The sequence below is a fragment of the Callionymus lyra genome, chromosome 17 (assembly GCF_982586985.1).
Source record: "Callionymus lyra chromosome 17, fCalLyr1.hap1.1, whole genome shotgun sequence".
Classification (NCBI taxonomy): domain Eukaryota; kingdom Metazoa; phylum Chordata; class Actinopteri; order Syngnathiformes; family Callionymidae; genus Callionymus; species Callionymus lyra.
The window spans coordinates 9,377,486-9,395,298 of NC_141834.1; the positions used below are offsets into that span (position 1 = coordinate 9,377,486).

The 17,813-nt window shown below is 37.5% G+C and overlaps 1 protein-coding gene across 2 annotated transcripts in view; it reads left to right on the forward strand.

Annotated features, from left to right (window-relative positions):
• The window catches only part of klhl29 (kelch-like family member 29), a 379,680-nt gene that overhangs the window by 236,161 nt on the left and 125,706 nt on the right, over window positions 1-17,813 (forward strand). For both annotated transcript variants that reach the window (XM_087813067.1, XM_087813068.1), the window contains exons 6-8: window positions 641-779; window positions 9,012-9,208; window positions 14,041-14,153. In XM_087813067.1, coding sequence (XP_087669193.1) covers window positions 641-779; window positions 9,012-9,208; window positions 14,041-14,153 — 449 coding nt within the window. The remainder of the gene's footprint in view (window positions 1-640; window positions 780-9,011; window positions 9,209-14,040; window positions 14,154-17,813) is intronic.

The window sequence follows — 17,813 nt, forward strand, 5'->3', positions numbered from 1 at the left end:
CATCTTGGAGAGGAAGACTTCAACATTTGAAACATGTGAGTGAGTCAAGAAAGTAGAGTAACAGACGATAAAACCAGTCAGAACTAGAAACGGTGCCATCACAAGTGAAAAATCCATAATTGTCTTTAAGCTTGACTGTCATCATTTTCCTGAGTTTGCTCAGAGCAAAAACATTTTTTTTTATTATCTGTCGCATACTCTGATGAGACTATTTAAAAAAATCAATGATGCAGTTGAGATGGTTAAGGTTGCCATTTGGTTTGTAAGGAGGTCATAGAGCATAAAACAGATGAGGTGTGTGTGTGATTGGGGGGGGGGGGGGGGTCTTTAGTGGCTTGGAAACCCTATAAATTAGATTAAACTAAAATATGGCAGGGCTATGTAATCATCCAGACGTAAGGAATGCAAAACAGGATGTTTGCTGCTGCATATTTGAAATGTTAAATGAACTGTACTTTTCCTCTGAATCAACAGTTTTTCTTAAAAACGGTCCTTGTGTCGTTCTCATCTGCTCTCTGTTGTTCCACGATCCTTTCTCTCTTCTCACGCCACAAATGCACATTCATGTATGTTTGGATGGATGGAGATGATACTTAACCCAAAATGTGTGCGTTGTCTGTTTCTTTTTCTTCTTCTACAGAGATGTTGAAGGAGTTGAACCAACAGCGCAGAGCGAAAGAGTTTACAGACCTGAAAATAATTGTTGAAGGCAAAGAGTTTGAAGTCCACCAAAATGTTCTAGCTTCCTGCAGCTTGTATTTCAAGGACCTGGTGAAAAGGTTTGCCTTCGCTCCCGTCCCACCAGCCGTTTGATCCCGTCTGTTCTTTTCATAGGGCGCATTTGTTTGGCTTTTTTTTTTTCTTTCTTTTTTTCTTTCTTTCTTTCTCCCCTTCCCCTCTCTTTCTTGCAGGTGTGTGAAGACTTTGGTTCCTAGCACAGGGCCAGCAGCCATTCCTTCCTATTCCCCCGCTTAAATGAATGTATCTGAAAGTGGAGATAAAGGTCAACCCTCGTCATTATCTTTCCTCCCCATGTAGGGCAATTTAACCACATTTCCATTTTAATGAGCAGTGAAAATGTTCCATGACTGGGGATGTTTTAAAAACTCACCAAAGGGTCCAAAACAAAAGAATAATATAGCGACACTACACTAGGTGGCAATTCGCTAACGCCTCACTGTCGTCTGTGGGTAGATTTTCTCTTCCTTGCTGCTATATTTTTGTTGCTAGCTTTTCTTATTTTTTAAAAAAAAAAGCCCTTTTAAATCTTTGTGACTGGACTAAGAACAACACAAACAGAAGCACATCTGAGACTTACCGAGCCGCTACCTTCACAGATTAACACCATCATCCACTAATATATTCCATTGATCTAGATCTAAGTGTTCCCCTTGTAAGATGTCCTTCATCCGTGCCATCGCCGGCTACTTTACCCGTCTCTATTGTCTCGTCGTGTATGTTCATGAATGTGTGTTTTTTATTTTATTTTTTTGTTGATACCTGACTCTTTCTCAACAACAAGGGACCCCCATAAACCCTCCTCATCCCTACTTGAAATCCTTGCAGGTTTTGTCGGCTTGATTGAGAGTCCCATGGACCCCCCCCGAAAGTTGCCGTGGTGTGTTTGTGTCGCTTGAATGGTTCGGAGTGAAGTGAGGAGCGAAGACAAACAGGGAGAGAATGCCTCGGGGAGGATAACCACCTGCCCTGCAGCGGTTCCGCCGCCGTTTATCAGTCGCTTCATTTGCCGCCGCTACCCTCCACCGTTCTAAATGAGTCGGCGACCAGGAAAAAAAAAGGGAGAAGCTACTATGTCAGACGAAGCAAAGCCACGTCGGTGCTAAGAATGCTCAACTTGACAGCTACACCCGTGCACACCCCATGAATAAAGAAGGGTTGAAAAACCTTTCTTTGACCCTAACAAGTGTAAAGAACCTTCCAGAGGAGCTGACGAGGCTTTGAAGGCAACAGAGGACCTCATGCTGCTTGACCTGTCGATCAGATCGTGCCTTTTTCTTCCGAACGGTCGAACCGGAACCGTGCTTAAAACCAACACACTTTTGCTCTATATCGATTTGAACTGTTACATTAAATGGCTTTGGAAGCATTTGTAAATGCGCTAATTGAGAGAGCAGTTAAAACTTCACACTCCAGAACAGGACACCACGGATTGTAACAAATCGATAATTGTTTTATAGATGAGAACACCACCAAAATCCTTATTATGATTTTTGACAACTTATTACAGCTTTTAAAGGACAACTAATGTCTTGATTCAAGTTTTTTTTTATATACCAAACTATCTTTTAATTGAATTATTAACATTAGAAAATGTGCTTAAGCCCCGCCCACTGAAAAGACAGTATTTCTGGAGATTGGTCACCATGTGCTTTCAAGGCAGGAAGTCTCGACCTCCAAGAGACATGTTGTATAAACAAAGCGAGGCATGGTTAGAACTGGCTGAAGGAGGAGTGAGGCCATTATTACGTCATAATGGATTCCACTCTTGTAACCCCTCGTTTGGCGAGATTTCAGACGGGGACGAACTTTATTAAGTACTAACTTCAAAACATGGTCATGATGAGGGACTTACTGCATCTTGGAGAGGAAGACTTCAACGTTTGAAACAAATGAGTGAGTGAGGAAAGTTGGAGTTTGACATTAGTTGCAATTTTACGTTAAAAAAGTAAAAATTCCCAATTTAGGTAGCGGTGGGTTAATGAATCTTCACGGTACAGTATTCCTATTATTACAGCCCACTAGATGGCACTGTTTTCCCTATTGCTTTGAGCAGCTATTCCAATAAAAAATATTACTACGTTATAAACTCAGGGCACCACCTTCTGGGGTAACAAAAAAAAGCTTCAAAAGCTTTATCAGCCAATCACTAAAGACAGACTGAGAGAAGAAATGAATTATAGTTATAAATTATATTTTAAACGGGTATGCAGTACTGAATAAGTTATAATAATGTTAGTGTCTTCCAGAGTCCACACAGTGTTAAAGTAAATACTGAAAGATCTTTTTTGTAGAGTTGAGTGTTTAGTACGCTCTCACTATCTTAAACAAATAAACCATGAAAAAAAAAAAACCCAAAATCAAGCAAAAACATTTAAAGAAATTTAGTACACTATGCACAAGGCACGACAATCTGGCACATGTTGCTAAAGTGAAATATATCTAGCGAAAACCAACTGTTTTTACTACGGAATAAGTGAACAAATGACATTTAAAACGCAACCAATACTGTTTCATTAAGAAGCTAAATATCCTAAAACTAAATTTCCCAATAATAAATGTACGCGGATTTCATCATGCTGCTAAATATTGGTTTAGCTTGTACGGTTTAAATGTTCCGGTCCATATAATTTCATTAACTTATCTATCCCTTAAAAAGTGGCTAAATCAACTAAAAATTTTATTTGGAAACACTGACTTTTTTTTTTTTTTTTTTGTCAGCTTTCTCGTCCCCTTCTATTAATCATGCTCAACACACAGCGCCACTTCTTTAATTACATTTGTTTTTCCAGAATCCAATTTTTCCCAAGTCCCTAGTGCACATGTGGTATGGTCCTCCCAAAGGAGCGCTTCTCCCGATACCTTCCACGTAAGATTTCTCATCTCTAATTTGGCAGGTTGATAGAGAAGACACTAATTATTCGGCTCATTAATTTGTTACCATGTTGATTTATCATCGCAGCGCCGTAACTTCTGTTTTTACAAGAGTCGGCGTAAAATCGATCATAACTGGAGGTTTTTCTGTTCTTTCGACAATGCGATTCATTGTGAGGCTGATTTAAACGTCATATTTATTCATTTTATTTGCAATTTATAATCCACAAAAAATGGTTCAGTCTGAAGAAGAATCACTCACTCTCCAAATTTTATGCTGTTCTTATCCACCTTTATTTTAATAAGAACAGTAATTAGGTTTGTTAGCACCTCAACACTAAGTGTAATCTGGCAGCTCATAAATAGAAAAACTGCCTTCATCTATCACCGCCTCGGATGAATTACTGTATTCATTAAGTATTTAATTATACAGATCCTATCTGAGAACTGAGACGATGCAGATATCTTGTAAAATATTCAGCTTTAAGAATATAACTTGACTGCAGTCGCTCTACAATATCAATATTAACAGTTGTTATTTTTATTTTTTCAACACTTAATCATATTTTTAAGATATAAGAGCGTATACTGTTGTAGTTCATTATGTGGTTTAGATCGGTGAGTCCCAAATTGTCGCACTTCTGCTCATACACTTAATATTTTGGGTACACAAGTGCGTTCACAAGCAGTGTATGAAAATGTAGTGCACACTCAATTGGCGCACTCAACCGGCCAGAAAATTGAGTGTGGATCGATGGACACTTTCCACCATGGCCACCATCTTAGTGACGTAGATGACGCCACCTCTAGAGCCACATCGCTAAACAAATGATACAAAAAACACAATAATAACATAATAAAACACAACTTAAAAACCTATAGTGTTACAACGGCTGGTTGCATACCCTGCATACTGTATAAGTAGACGTGAAGGTCCCGGGAAGGTGATTATTATCAATTTCTGTCAGGTTTTAATACTCCAGCCAGCTGGTATAAAAGTGACCTTTCTATTGTGTAAGTCCATTCTTACCACCACCCCCCCCCCCCTTGCCCCCCGAAGAAAAGAATGCAGCACCAAAAATGTACGTCACCTCCAACCCTAAACCTATTACTCTTCCCTTGAAAGAGCCGATGCACAACGCAGGGAGACAGATCATCTCTGCTAATTCCATTTTACCCCTCAGGTTTTTCCAATAAGAGTGCTCCGTAGCAATTACATGTATGGCCGTTGCATCTTAAAAAACTGACCCCCACCCACACCCGACCCTTCCTCCCACCAAGCGTGCAGAAGGTTGGGATGTTCACATGTGTACAGATCCGTGTTAGAGCCCATTATAACGTCGGCCCATATGGACTCTTTCGACCCTCGCCGCCTCGTCAGCCGGAGATATTCCCAGCAGGTTCCCTGCAACTCCTTGTTCTCACTTGTTGTATTTAAAGGGTCAGTTCACCCCGAAATCCCTTGACATATATTTACCTGCTTCGCTTCTAATCCATGCATGACCTTTGGAGTCACTCGGCCCGCTTTAACAGCTTCACTTAATTGTTTTTTTTTTTACTCAACATTATTGTAATTTTGATTGCCAACAAACTTTTTTATTAGAATTCAATTTCAGTTTTCACTGCGTCTATTGATTTTTATGAGATGTCATTCAAATGATTAATGTTGATTCATGTGAATTTAATTTCTCTATACAAACAATATATATTAATATATAATATATATATATAAATAATATTCTTATTTATTTTATAAAAAAAATACAATTATAACACATTAATTTCCCCATTTATATTTTATATTGTAATATATTGTGAACAAATAATAAATGCTGCTAAGAAAACAATATTATTATAAATATACCTTTAAATCACTACTTTGTAAAGTTGCGAATTCAGCTAATTGTAGTTTTCTTTATTCCTTCAATGCACAGAAACATACTTTTCATTTGTATTCGTCAGGCCTAAATCAATCTAATTTACCACTTATAGTGGTTAGTACTATTATAATTGTTTGGTTTAATTAAGACAATTGTAACAAGATTTTCCACTTCATGTTAATTTTGATTAAGAATAAATAACTACAGGTCGAAAATGTCTTCATAATAATCCTTCAAATTACATTTAACTCTTGTATTAAATTGTTTTTAGAAGTAAATATAATTCAGAAATTGCTGTTGCCGGTGTTGAAACACGACACAGGGTTTATTTGTGGTGCCAGTACTTAATAAAAGAATGGAATAATATACATGAAATAGAAAGATAAACAATAAAAAAATACAATAAATTTCAATAATAGACAATAACATAAAGTTACCTATAAATATTTTTTACGTCTTAAACTCTATCATTTAATTCCTTTAAGTACCAATATTAATGTTATTTTAACGTAATGTTTAAAAAACTTTATTATCCATGGGATTAAAGACAGGATATAGTTCCATCAACTGACTGAGGTCAGATTCAGACTCTAAGCTTGCTGGTCTATGTTTACACCGGTAGTCAGATGGTGGTGTGTGAGGTTGGCTTTCACACAACAAACATGTCCCGCTTGATCCTTTAATACTGCCTGCATTAGAACGTGGAATCCATTTTCAGCCATTTCCGAAAACTGTAAAAAATCTCCTTCAGAAATCAATCGCCAAAAAAAAAAAAAAATTACCAGTACGAACAAGCGAGGTCGTTGCCTGTAAAGCATGATTCTGAAGGATGTATTAGGTGTGTGTGTGTGTGTGTGTGTGTGTCCTGCTCAGCCTCCACTTCTCACCGTTTTGACATCTCTGCTGATTTTTAAGACTTCCTCTTGAATAAGTGCTGCATTTTTCACAAACAAATCTCTTTGCTCGAGTGTGCCTGTCTCCCCCTCCATTCGTCTGTCTCTCCTGTCCTCCCCACCTCCGTTTTTTACCTCCATTTATATTCCAGTCTGCAATCAGATGCTCCACCTTTTTCTTTTTTTTTCCCGTAGAATCATCAAAGTAATTTCCATACCATAAAGGACTTTAAAACAACAAAGTGCCACTTACGCCGTTTTTTTTTATTAAAATTTAATTGCACTTGTTGAACAGGGTGATGAGCATGCTTCTTCTTTTTTATTCCTCCTTCTTTCCTTCCCCACTGCCTTCCATCACGCTAACCCAGAATGACACACCCCTCTCCCATCTTTCTTGTCTTACTACCTGCCCACCCGACCCCCCCCCCCTACAGCAGGGCTTTCTTTGGATAAAAAAAAGGGCAATAACACTATGTGGCTTTTTGCTTTTCAGGAAAGAATAACCTCTGTGGTTTTTCCAGCTAAAGTCCATCCAGGGAAACATGCCATTGTCTTTTTTTATTTTTTTTCCTCCTTTTGGATGTCCTTCTCCCCCCTTTCACCTCCTCAGTACATGACAACTAATGTCTCAGTTCATACACTACAGGCTCTGTTTAGGTGTGGTGGTGGTGGTGGTGGTGGTGGTGTTGGATTTTGTATTTTTTTTCGGGGGTGGGCGTTCTTATTTAAAAGAAGTCATGGAACAACTCCCTGAGAAGGATGGCTGCTGGCTCGCCTGTGGAAGAAACCGTCACGCCCCTGCCTCTCTCTCTCTCTTTCTCTCTCTCTCTCTTTCTCTTTCTCCCCCCTTTTCTCCCCCATCTTCTTCTACCTGTCTCATCTTGTTTGTGTGCCGCCCATGTCCTCCTAAATGTGCGTCATGATTTCAAATCTACGGAGAAAGAGACAAGCACATAGAGAGGCTTCTTTTCTTTTTTCTCCATGAGCCAGCGTGAGTGACAGAAGGAAACAGCCTCCATCCATCTTAATGTAGACTACTTTTCATATTGTTGACGTGCATAGCCTCAGGGAGGGCGTCATACTAGCGGGGGCACGAGTTCTGGAGGGCTTTGATTCCATTTATTCTGCCCTTGAGTGGATTATTGTTTCACTTGGGACACTAAACATGGGTGGTGTTGTTTAACGCTTTCATACCTCCCTGGCGAGTTCCCTGCATGAGAGCCCGGACTTGGTCATTCGATCCCGGTGAAGTCACAGCGAGAGCCCGGCTCTGAGAGCAGCCCCCGCTCCCCACCACATCTCCAGCTATGCATTACTGGGGGATATCATATTCTATTTAATTTGCTCATCCAAGCACTCCCTGGCAGCTTTTAGGGCCAGTCAAGAGGAGTAGACATGTTGCTTCCACACACACACACACACACACAAAGCAGAACACACACACTCAGAGGGAAAAGTAGCAGATGGTATAATTATGCTGTCACCTTCCTTTACTCTGTTTTCTGTCTTTAAAGGTGCGTTTCCATCACAAATTTCAATTACGTTAAAAGGGGCAACAACGTTATTTGATTGGTTGATGGACACATATTGACCCTTAAAAGAAAATGTACAAATCTCACAAATTCAAACCCAACACATTACTTTAACTGCTAAGGTAAGGAGTTATCCAAAACATATATATATATGTATATGTTCAAAGATGCATTTTTATGGAACAGATTTGGTCAAACTCATTCTGCTGTTGAACATAGGAAAAAATCTTTATATGCTGATGATAAACAATTCTACAAATGTATATTAACCGCATGCTAGCACAACTCAAATATTAAATTAAAGCATTTATAGTAGGTGACAATAAGATATAACTTATGTATCCTTGTGAAAGTTTACCTTAAAGTTCACCATGTCAATTGCACCGGGATTCATACCAAAGAGTTCCCTAAAATAAGCCATTTTTGTCTGTAAACTAAACAACGATGACAGTAGGCCGCGACGCATCAGGAGAAATAAGGGGTCAGTGTCCTGCTCACAAACATGTCTTGAGCCATTACAAAACTAGCAACCTCTCAGGCACTGGTCAACCTCTCTGAAGATGTTACGAAGTTTGAGGAATCAATATATTTGCCGCTTAAATTAAGATAAAATTGCTCATAATTGGGTATAAATAGTGAAGAATTAATCCATATTTTCGCACTGAAATGCACTTAAGATCTGTGCTGGAAACGCAGCTTAGATTCATTTGAGTGTTTCTTTGCCATCATATATGCATGTGGAACATCTGACACGCATGCCTGCAATCAAAGCAATAACTTTTGTTTCTAATGTTTGTACAGACATTTTGTTTCAGATGCAGCTCTGTAGTTGCAAGTCTGCTAGCCTCATAGCCAAACAGAATCCATCCAAAACCCTCTATTTCCCTTTGTGTTGTTGCTATCTTCCGTGTAATGATTCTCTTATTTTCTCCCCCCACCACTTGTTGCCCGGGTGTGTTTGAGATGTTTCGTGAGTGTGTGTGAGACATATCCCTTTTGGTGTGTTATCTGCGGCCTTTTTTTTTTTTTTTGGTCGTTGTCGTGGAGCGCTCGACGCTAACCCGTGATCTCTTTGACATGATTGGTTTAATCAGGTCATCAGGTGAGACGAGGAACGGGGAGATGCTGAAGTTGACCATGAGCAACATCGGCGCCGAGGTGCTCGAGCAGCTGCTCGAGTTCGTCTACACGGGATCGCTGGTGATCGACTCGGCCAACGCCAAGACGCTCCTGGAGGCCGCCAACAAGTTCCAGTTCAGCACCTTCTGCAAAGTCTGCGTGTCGTTCCTCGGTAAGACCTGGAATTTTGCATGTGCATCTGCTTCCGCCTCATGTTATTTTCAATCCCTGTCATGCCTCATCACTATGCACGACCTTACCTCGTGCCCGCTGGACTCAAAACTCGCCCCCGACCTGGCGCTATGTCGCCATGCTTTCAAAAGCATCCGCCCCCTTCTGAGAAATCTCCTTCCCAGTCAGAACCCCTTCCCTGTGAGGCCGTCCCAGTGGGCAGAATCCCAACACACGGGCGTAGTTATGAAAGGTCACGGTGCAATTGTCAGTTAAATGTCAAAACGCTCCGGCCTGGGCCCGTGATGGGATCGTCAGGAATTGTTGAACGGATTTGAAACCACATGGATGGAGGCACACGTTTTTGGGTTTGAGCGGCGGGGGACTGATGGATTCACTCCTGCGGGAAAGTGGTAAAAAAGTCTTGGCTCGAGCTCCACTGGGGGGGAACTAAAATTGAATTTCGGTGCAAATTAACTGTTTAAAGTAAGGGTTTTGAAAGGTACAACTTGTGGGCCCTTTGCGAACCATTTGATTACTGTATATTCTACAGGGTCTCCATTTGATTTTTGCATAAAATAAATTAACAAACAACAACAAAATAAAGATAAATTTGGATAAAAGTCAAGAAAAAAATGTGTGTATATGTCGAGGGGTCCGTGACCTAAAATATTGATCAATAATAACAAAACATACAGTAATACAAATATCATTTAACGATGCTGATGCTCAAGGTAATAAAATATAAAATGTTTACATGTTATTGTTTCAAATGTGTTGAACATTAATTAATGCATATGTGGTTTATGGGGGCGGGGCTTGAGAAACTTTTCCAATTATAGGCCGAGGGTCTTAGGTCTGTCCTTTTTTTTAGATTCTAAGGTGGAAGGCATTTGTTACTGGAAAAGAAAAATAATTAATTTAATTTATTTTAAATGTATTATCACTCTTTTAACTGTGTTTATTTTTGATTTAAAAGATTCAATTCTCTTTAAAGTAACATTAGCCTGTCACTCTTGACACGTCAAGATGTTTGTTTCAATATGTTTACTCGCAAAATACACCTTTCATCAAGTGAAAATGAGTGAAAAACAAACTCTATATGAATTTTTTTCTTACCATTTCTTATTTGAAGGTCGGTCCGTGAATATAATACGAACATTAAAACCGGTTTGTGGTGCGAAAAAGGTGGAGAACCCCTGATTTAATGATCCAAGTATAAAACACTGGATGAATGAAAATATACGGAATGACATACCTCAAGTTTTTAACGCGTCACAAACACTTCAAATGTCAAGTTTTGCATTTCATTTCATAAAAACGGGGTTCGGTCCATCAGTAACACAAAAGGAAGTCCGTGTTCATAAAAAGGTCACGAGCTGGAAAGCAGAGAAAAGAATGCTGGCGAAACAGTGGCCGTGTTATTGATTTGTTTTTCTCGATTTGGGAGAAAAAGCGCGGCGAAACAGGGAAGCCATTTGTAAACTACCCTTCCAGAGAGACATCAATCCATTCTCGGCCGACATGATTCATGACATTTTAGCACATTAGAAAAGGGGGGAAAAAATACAGGTGCGAGTGTGTGTCCTTGAGCAAGGGGAAATTGATAGTGTCTGACATTATTGAAGTCAATAACAAACACACTTAAGAGAAGGTAGAAATAAAAAGAAGGGCTCCTGAACGGCTCATGGCGTTTTCACGTTTATTTGCTCGCCTGATAAATATATCCTTCACTGTACGTCTAAAGCTGTGGGGATTAGAACAGACAAACTTTTTGTTTTGATTGGATCATTTATTATATTTAAAGCAAGATACCATCAGATTTTGAAGGACAATAAATGACTTATGTATAAATAAATGTATAAATACGTAACAAAATGTATAAATGCATAACAAAATGTATAAATGTATAAATAATGTTTGGATAAATATCAATATGCCAAAAATGTCAAAATAAATGAATGACTTCTGATTATTTTTTGTCAGAGTACAACAGCAAAATACACATTTTGTCATTTATACATGTTGACATTTATTGATACAGTTTGTCTTCTATTTATTTAGGTATTTATACATTTTGTCATTTTGACATTTCGTTGTCCGTATGCAAATTAAGTGGGCGGGTCGAACATCAGTCTAAGGCAGTGATTGGTTAAACAGGCGAAACTAACTAAAGCAATCGATGTCGATCTAAAAACTGTCGCTCCTGCAGCAACTGGTCTAAAGCATCAACGCTGCACGAAGAGTGGAAGAATCTTATCTAAAATCTTAGCAAACTTTACTAGTTTTGTTCATGTGCATGAGACTGATTATTTTTTAACAACCACGACCCTAATGAACGAACTTCGTGAATCTCAGAGTTCTCATGTGGCTCAGTGGTAAACTATCCTTAGAGTCAATGATGAGATACAATGAGAAAATACCTTCCTTTGTAGTCGCAGACGTTTTATCCACATAATGTAAACACCAGCGGGATGTTTAAATGCAGCTTTGATGGAGTGTCCTTCCTTACATTTACTTTAAATATATATTCCACAGCTATTACCATCGTATATTTATACAGAGTACTCTGTTTCTCCAACAGGGTTGTTGTTGTTTAAAAGACCCCCCTTTTTTCTTTTTTTTTTTCTTTTCTCGATGACCACTCGAGCAGCTAATCAGTTAAGTGTGTGTGTCGACTACACAAGACGTGTTTCCTTAATGAAAAAAAAATGTGTTGTAGGAAATTAAATCTCGAGGCTATATTAAAAAACAGAACATGGTGGAGTGGAGTTTAGGCTGGTGCTTGTACCGCTCGCATTATTACAAGGGTGTGAATTAAATGTGTCAAAAGAAGTTACAACAGTTTCACGTGTTTAAAAAAAGCAAACCTTTGAGCTAAAGCGTAAGTTGTTTTGCTGTTGTTTTTTTAAATATAAATAATGATATTTAAACATTTTAAATACCTAGTGGTTGCAACAGTCTGAAGTTAGGAGGAAAAAAAAAGGATTTACTTTAATATAAATTATAAATAGCCAGATCAAATTACCCAAAGAACGCGAAAGAATAGAGGGGGAGGAGAGAAGAGAGTAGATTCCAGGAGATTATCGGTCTTACAATTGCTGAAATGAGCTGAATCTATTAGTGATGGGCTGATGAAGCTTCATGAAACAGTGTCATGTTTTTTAGAGGTCAGTAGGTGGCGCCACCAGTTGAAAATGATGTGACAGTTATTCAAAACAAAGGAAAATACTGCCATCTAGTGGCCTCTATAATGACACTGATCCATAAAGCTTCATCAGACCATCACTACTTAAATGGTGCCAAAACAGTGCCTTCAAAATGTAAAATACCCAAATGTCGTCCAAAACCTTTTTTCCTTTTTCTTTTTTTTCAAGCAGTATTTTTTTAAATGGCAAAATTAAAGTTACATTAAGTGTTACCCATTGTGCCTTGTCAGCATTTTATTATGTGAAAACCCTGTAATGAAAAGCCAGCTAGAGTTAGAGTCAACACAATGTGCAAGAAATACAATTGAAAATTGAACACTGAACTTCTTTTTATTGTTAAAAAACAAAAACGTTGTTGGTTTTCTGTCAGTATTATTTTGGGGATAAATTGTGAGGTCTCATTCAGAGAGCTTGTTGGTAAAAATAGTCGTCCTCAAATGCAGAGAAAAAATCGAATAAATTATTTATTTTTTGTTAATCCTGTGTATATATTACTGTCTGATTTGTGTTTAATTTGGGAAGAAATACCAGATTTTCTCAAATAAAATTGTATAAGAACATGACTTTTGACATGTTGAGACTCTATTTTGCTCAAATTTACTTAAGAAGTAAAAAAGTGAAAAAGAAAAAAACATAAAAACTATATAGAAGCATCTTCTGGAACCTGCCAAATCAGTTAGGGTGAGATATTTGATTCTATAAATGTTTGTCTTTTTCAGGCTGACATTTTATTTTTGATGTTTTCATCGGTAGGTTCCAAGATTTAATGTATACAGGTTCAAAGCCCTAGTTTTTCTTTTTAAGATGGTGAAAATAAATAAATAATATTTTAATGAGCTAGTTTGGTTTTCAATAAAGGTTAAAAAAAAACGTGGGACTACCCGTGTTGTGTTTCGGTGGCTTCACTCAGGTTTCCTCTTACAATCTCTTTATTCTTTTTCTTTTTCAACTGAATCTACTCAAGCGAAAAATCAAGAAAAAGTTGTTTTGTTGTGATGCACTTTAAGTTGCATCTGGATATATCCTGCAGCTCATCTGTATTCAAAGAATATTACTTGGTTAGACTTTGTAACTGCGCCATTAAGTTAAGTGGAGGCTTTATAACTGACCTTTCATTGTGAATGCAGACAAAACAGACCCACTTTGGACTGTCGGACCAAAATAAAGTTTTCTAGTGCAGATGCATAAAGAGTTCATCCTCATTTTGTAGCTATATTTAATACACTTAAAACCATTACGTACAGTATCACAGGTTTTGCTCTTGTGTCACTGTAGGTTTCAGGCTCTGAGCTACTTTTATTTGGTCCCAAATCCCACTTCTCACCAGTCAGACACATCCCTGGATATAAGAAATGGAGTGCTGTTTGTTTGAGTACAAACATTGATCATCAGCAGCTTGCATACACACCAATCCATCGATCGCTTGTGTAGTTCCTCGTGTGTTTACGAGCTGCAACCTTTTCTCCGAGGTCCCTCGTGATCGACTGTGAACTTTTCATCAATTGATTTTCATGACTGATGTGTTTTTGCATGATCCTGATCAATCCCGCTTGTGTGTTTTCATCCTCGTCGTGGTTCCTGATGTTGTTCTGTTTCCCTTCCAACTTTGTTTTATTGACTCCAGAGAAACAGCTGACCGCGGCAAACTGTCTGGGAGTGCTGGCCATGGCTGAGGCGATGACTTGCACAGAACTACACAACATGGCCAAAGCGTTCGCACTGCAGAACTTTCCCGAGGTGAGTGGCGAGTTGTTTTTTTAGACTTGCAGTATAAATGTTGAATCGACTCTATCTAGCATTGGTGGGACGACTCTCAATACAATACAAACATTTAGAGGAAGATAAATAAATTACAACTATTCGTTTTTTATTCATTTCATTAGACGAATTCTTAGTAAAAAAAGGGACTCAATTTTGGACAATACATGGGGTAATAATACGATATATTATGATACTGTAAGAAGAAGAATATATAGTTTTGTCCGAGAAATTGACGCTGGTGTTGCAAAATATACAGACCACATGACTCTTGACAAAGTCGTAACTGTTTTAATTGTTTTTCAAACCAAAATATATCCAAACATCAATGTTAAAAGCTTCATGAGTCAACTGTATCCTCTCGTCCTCAGTCATCACCGCGATCTCGCGGCATTACAATGTTCGTTGAATTGCAGAGGACGTAATGACTGCTGCCATCTAGCGGCTGGAAGTTTGCTTGCTTACACACACATTTTTTAATTATAAAACTATAAAAAAAACTATGGTAACACTTAAAATGTTACAAGCCAAAAGTGAAAAAAATTAATCTCTGTAAAAACGGAAAATTATGTTCCTGTCTTCCATTTTTTTTTTTGAACAGGATAAAGATAAAATAACTTGTATTGATTCATTTTGTTTATATTTTAATGAGATAACTCTTGGATTATAGACGATGTTCAAAATTGGCCCCTCCTCGTTTTCACATCACCTAATGTGGCCCTTCTCTTCACCGCTGCTCTATGCCAACTCACAGTTAGTGTCAGGCGAAGGTTGCTGCAAGGTTAAATATTAATTGAAATACTGTTTAATGAGACTTGTAGTTTGAGTAGAGACCTTTTTTTATGGAACAGAACATTCATAAAATACACTTTAAAATTATAAACATCCAACCTTTTTTTTTGTGCTATTATAATTCTTAACTAATACACTACATACACTCACTATTTACAAATGGTGTAGTTTTTGGGTAGTGCCAGTTAGAGTACTTGACTTAACTTTAAATTAAATGTGTCTTTATTTATTTGCAAATAAATCCCATTCCGATCATGCATTATTTATAATTATATAGAGATGGACTTTATTAAGTACTTTTTTTTGGTAATATCTCACAAGTGTTTTGACACCACAGTCATTGACTGACTACTACTTAAAGTGTGGATCCTATTTGGACATTTTACAGCTCAGAATCCGAATTATTTTTATTGCCATTTTCAGTGCAAAACCACCAAATAGGAATTTATGTTAGATTTTCCATTAAAGTATTGGTAAAAGGTCTGACACCATTGTTTCTGTAGGATCCAAGAACCTTTGTTTTTTAGGATTTAGCTAAATTTCCGTTATCCTTCACAAAATCTAGTAATAAAGAAAATCAATGGAAACTTATTTTTAAAGGTTTTTCAGACATTTCAAATATTCAATATTGATAAATATCACAAAAGTAGATGATGTACTTTTGACGTTTACACTCAAAGTATAACAGGGTGAAATACATTTAGAGAGACAAAGACACCAATACTTTTTCTTTTATAGAAAGAGTTATGATTCGATACATGTATAATAATTGAAACATATTTATTTATTTTGGCTTTTATTGTTGCCCCGACAGAGGCTCCTTTGCAATTGACCTGTTACCATCGTTTATCTCTGCTATGTCTGCTGTTCACTTCGTACTTTTATTTCTAAGAATTACATGATTTTTTTACTATAGTTCCATCTATGAATGTCATACGCCCTCGATTAACACATACACTGTAAGAATCGTCTGAAACTAATTCGCCAGAGGACACTAATGTACGACAAAATCTATTTTCTTTCACAAGTCGTTTTTTTTTTGCAGATTTCAGCCCCGTAATTCCTTTTAGCTCGAGGCTTTTTAGTTTAGTTTGAAATTGGTAATATTCAGAAGCTTTACAGGTCAAAATCAATAAGAAAAAATCCCTTTACAGACGGACTACGTGGGTTGATAATTTATCAAAAAATACTCTTCTTCATAAGCCAGTCTCTGCTTTCTCAGAAACTATTTATTTGAGTTTAGCCACATTTATATCGTCCGCCAAACATAAATCTTCATTGCATATAAACAGTCCTCCAGACAGGTAAAGCGAGATGATTAATGTGGTCAAAAGAAAGCTTCTAAACACCTGTATGGGGAAAAAAAAAAAAAGTTTAATATCAAATGATGCTTTCACCGCCTACACAAGTGAGGAAAACAGCAGCCAACATATGGTTTTAAATGGATTCACTGCCCACCAGCTGACTTCTCCCTGGTGCCTGCATGCTGCTCCCACACTCCACTCCTCCAAAAACTAAGTGGTAAGCAAGCCTGAAAAAAAGTAATCGTCGCAGAACTTTTGAAAGTAGTGATGGAGGAAAAGTCATGATTAGCAGCAGAGACATAAACATAACCAAATTCATGGCTTTACAATTAATCAAACTTCACTTTTGTCTTCCTTTAAACTAAGTAAGTAAGTAAGTAAGTAATATTTATTTATATAGCGCTTTTCGAGACCAGGGTCACAAAGCGCTTAGACAATCAAAACAATACTCAAAAATAAGAGTACAACCATTTTAATTCTGATTAATAATCAATTACTGTAAGTATATAAAAGCTGTTAGTAGGTCACTGGTTGCACAATGGTTAATATTTGACCAAAGAACAGATTTTGAGACGACATAACTTTTTTTTTTCTTTCATTAAAATGGAAATTGTGATATGCTTGTATAAAACTAAGCACTTGGCAGATGTATGTCCAGTATCAGTGCGTTGTCCTGTTTATTTGCAGTAATTGTATTTTGATCTCACACGAACCAGAGGTATTTGCATGAAATCTATCACCATCTTGTCGTAATTAAACTTACTTGTTAAACTATTGACTGATTAAAAAAGAAAAGGTTAATATTTTACTGTTGTCAACAAGGTTGTCCTCGTCTGACATTGGCTATTCAAATAGTATTGTTCCTTAATGTGACGTACAGGTTAAACAAATTCATATTTAATTGTCTAAATTCAAAAATGTGGACACAGTTGTTCATTTCCTGTTTCCAATTTATTCTCTAGCCTTCCATTCTCTAGCACACGGAGAGATAGAAATAAACCCCCAAAAAATGGGAACTGGGTCTCGACTCTGGCAAGTCTGCGAGCTGGATGTGATATAATTATCAATTACATAATTTCACTGTGTCTATTATTAATTTTCTGTTACTAAAACGGTCTCTACTCAAATTACACGTCTTATTAGACCCTGTAATTATGGAAACTCTTTCATTATTTTACAGAGTAAATGTTTAAGTCAAGGTTGTATTGCTGGTCACTTTAAATAAGCTCTAGTTGGTTTATTTGGTCTGAGAATTTGACTGTTTGTTAGATTTTGATGCTCTTGAGCCAAACTACAGACATTTCATCGGTGACTGTTGTGTATGTTGCAGTTTTGTGGACCTGGCAAATGGGGTCTTCCATTTTTGGCCGGACTTCGGTCAGGAGTTTTGGCAGGATAGTGATTTAATAACTGGGCGAAAAACTAGCTAATACCGTTCACCTGATAACCTTACTAAACCAATTTAACCCAAAGAGGTAAACTGATCAACAGGGTTCTTCTTTTAAAATATATATTGATTTATTGATTCTTCCCAATGTAGAAT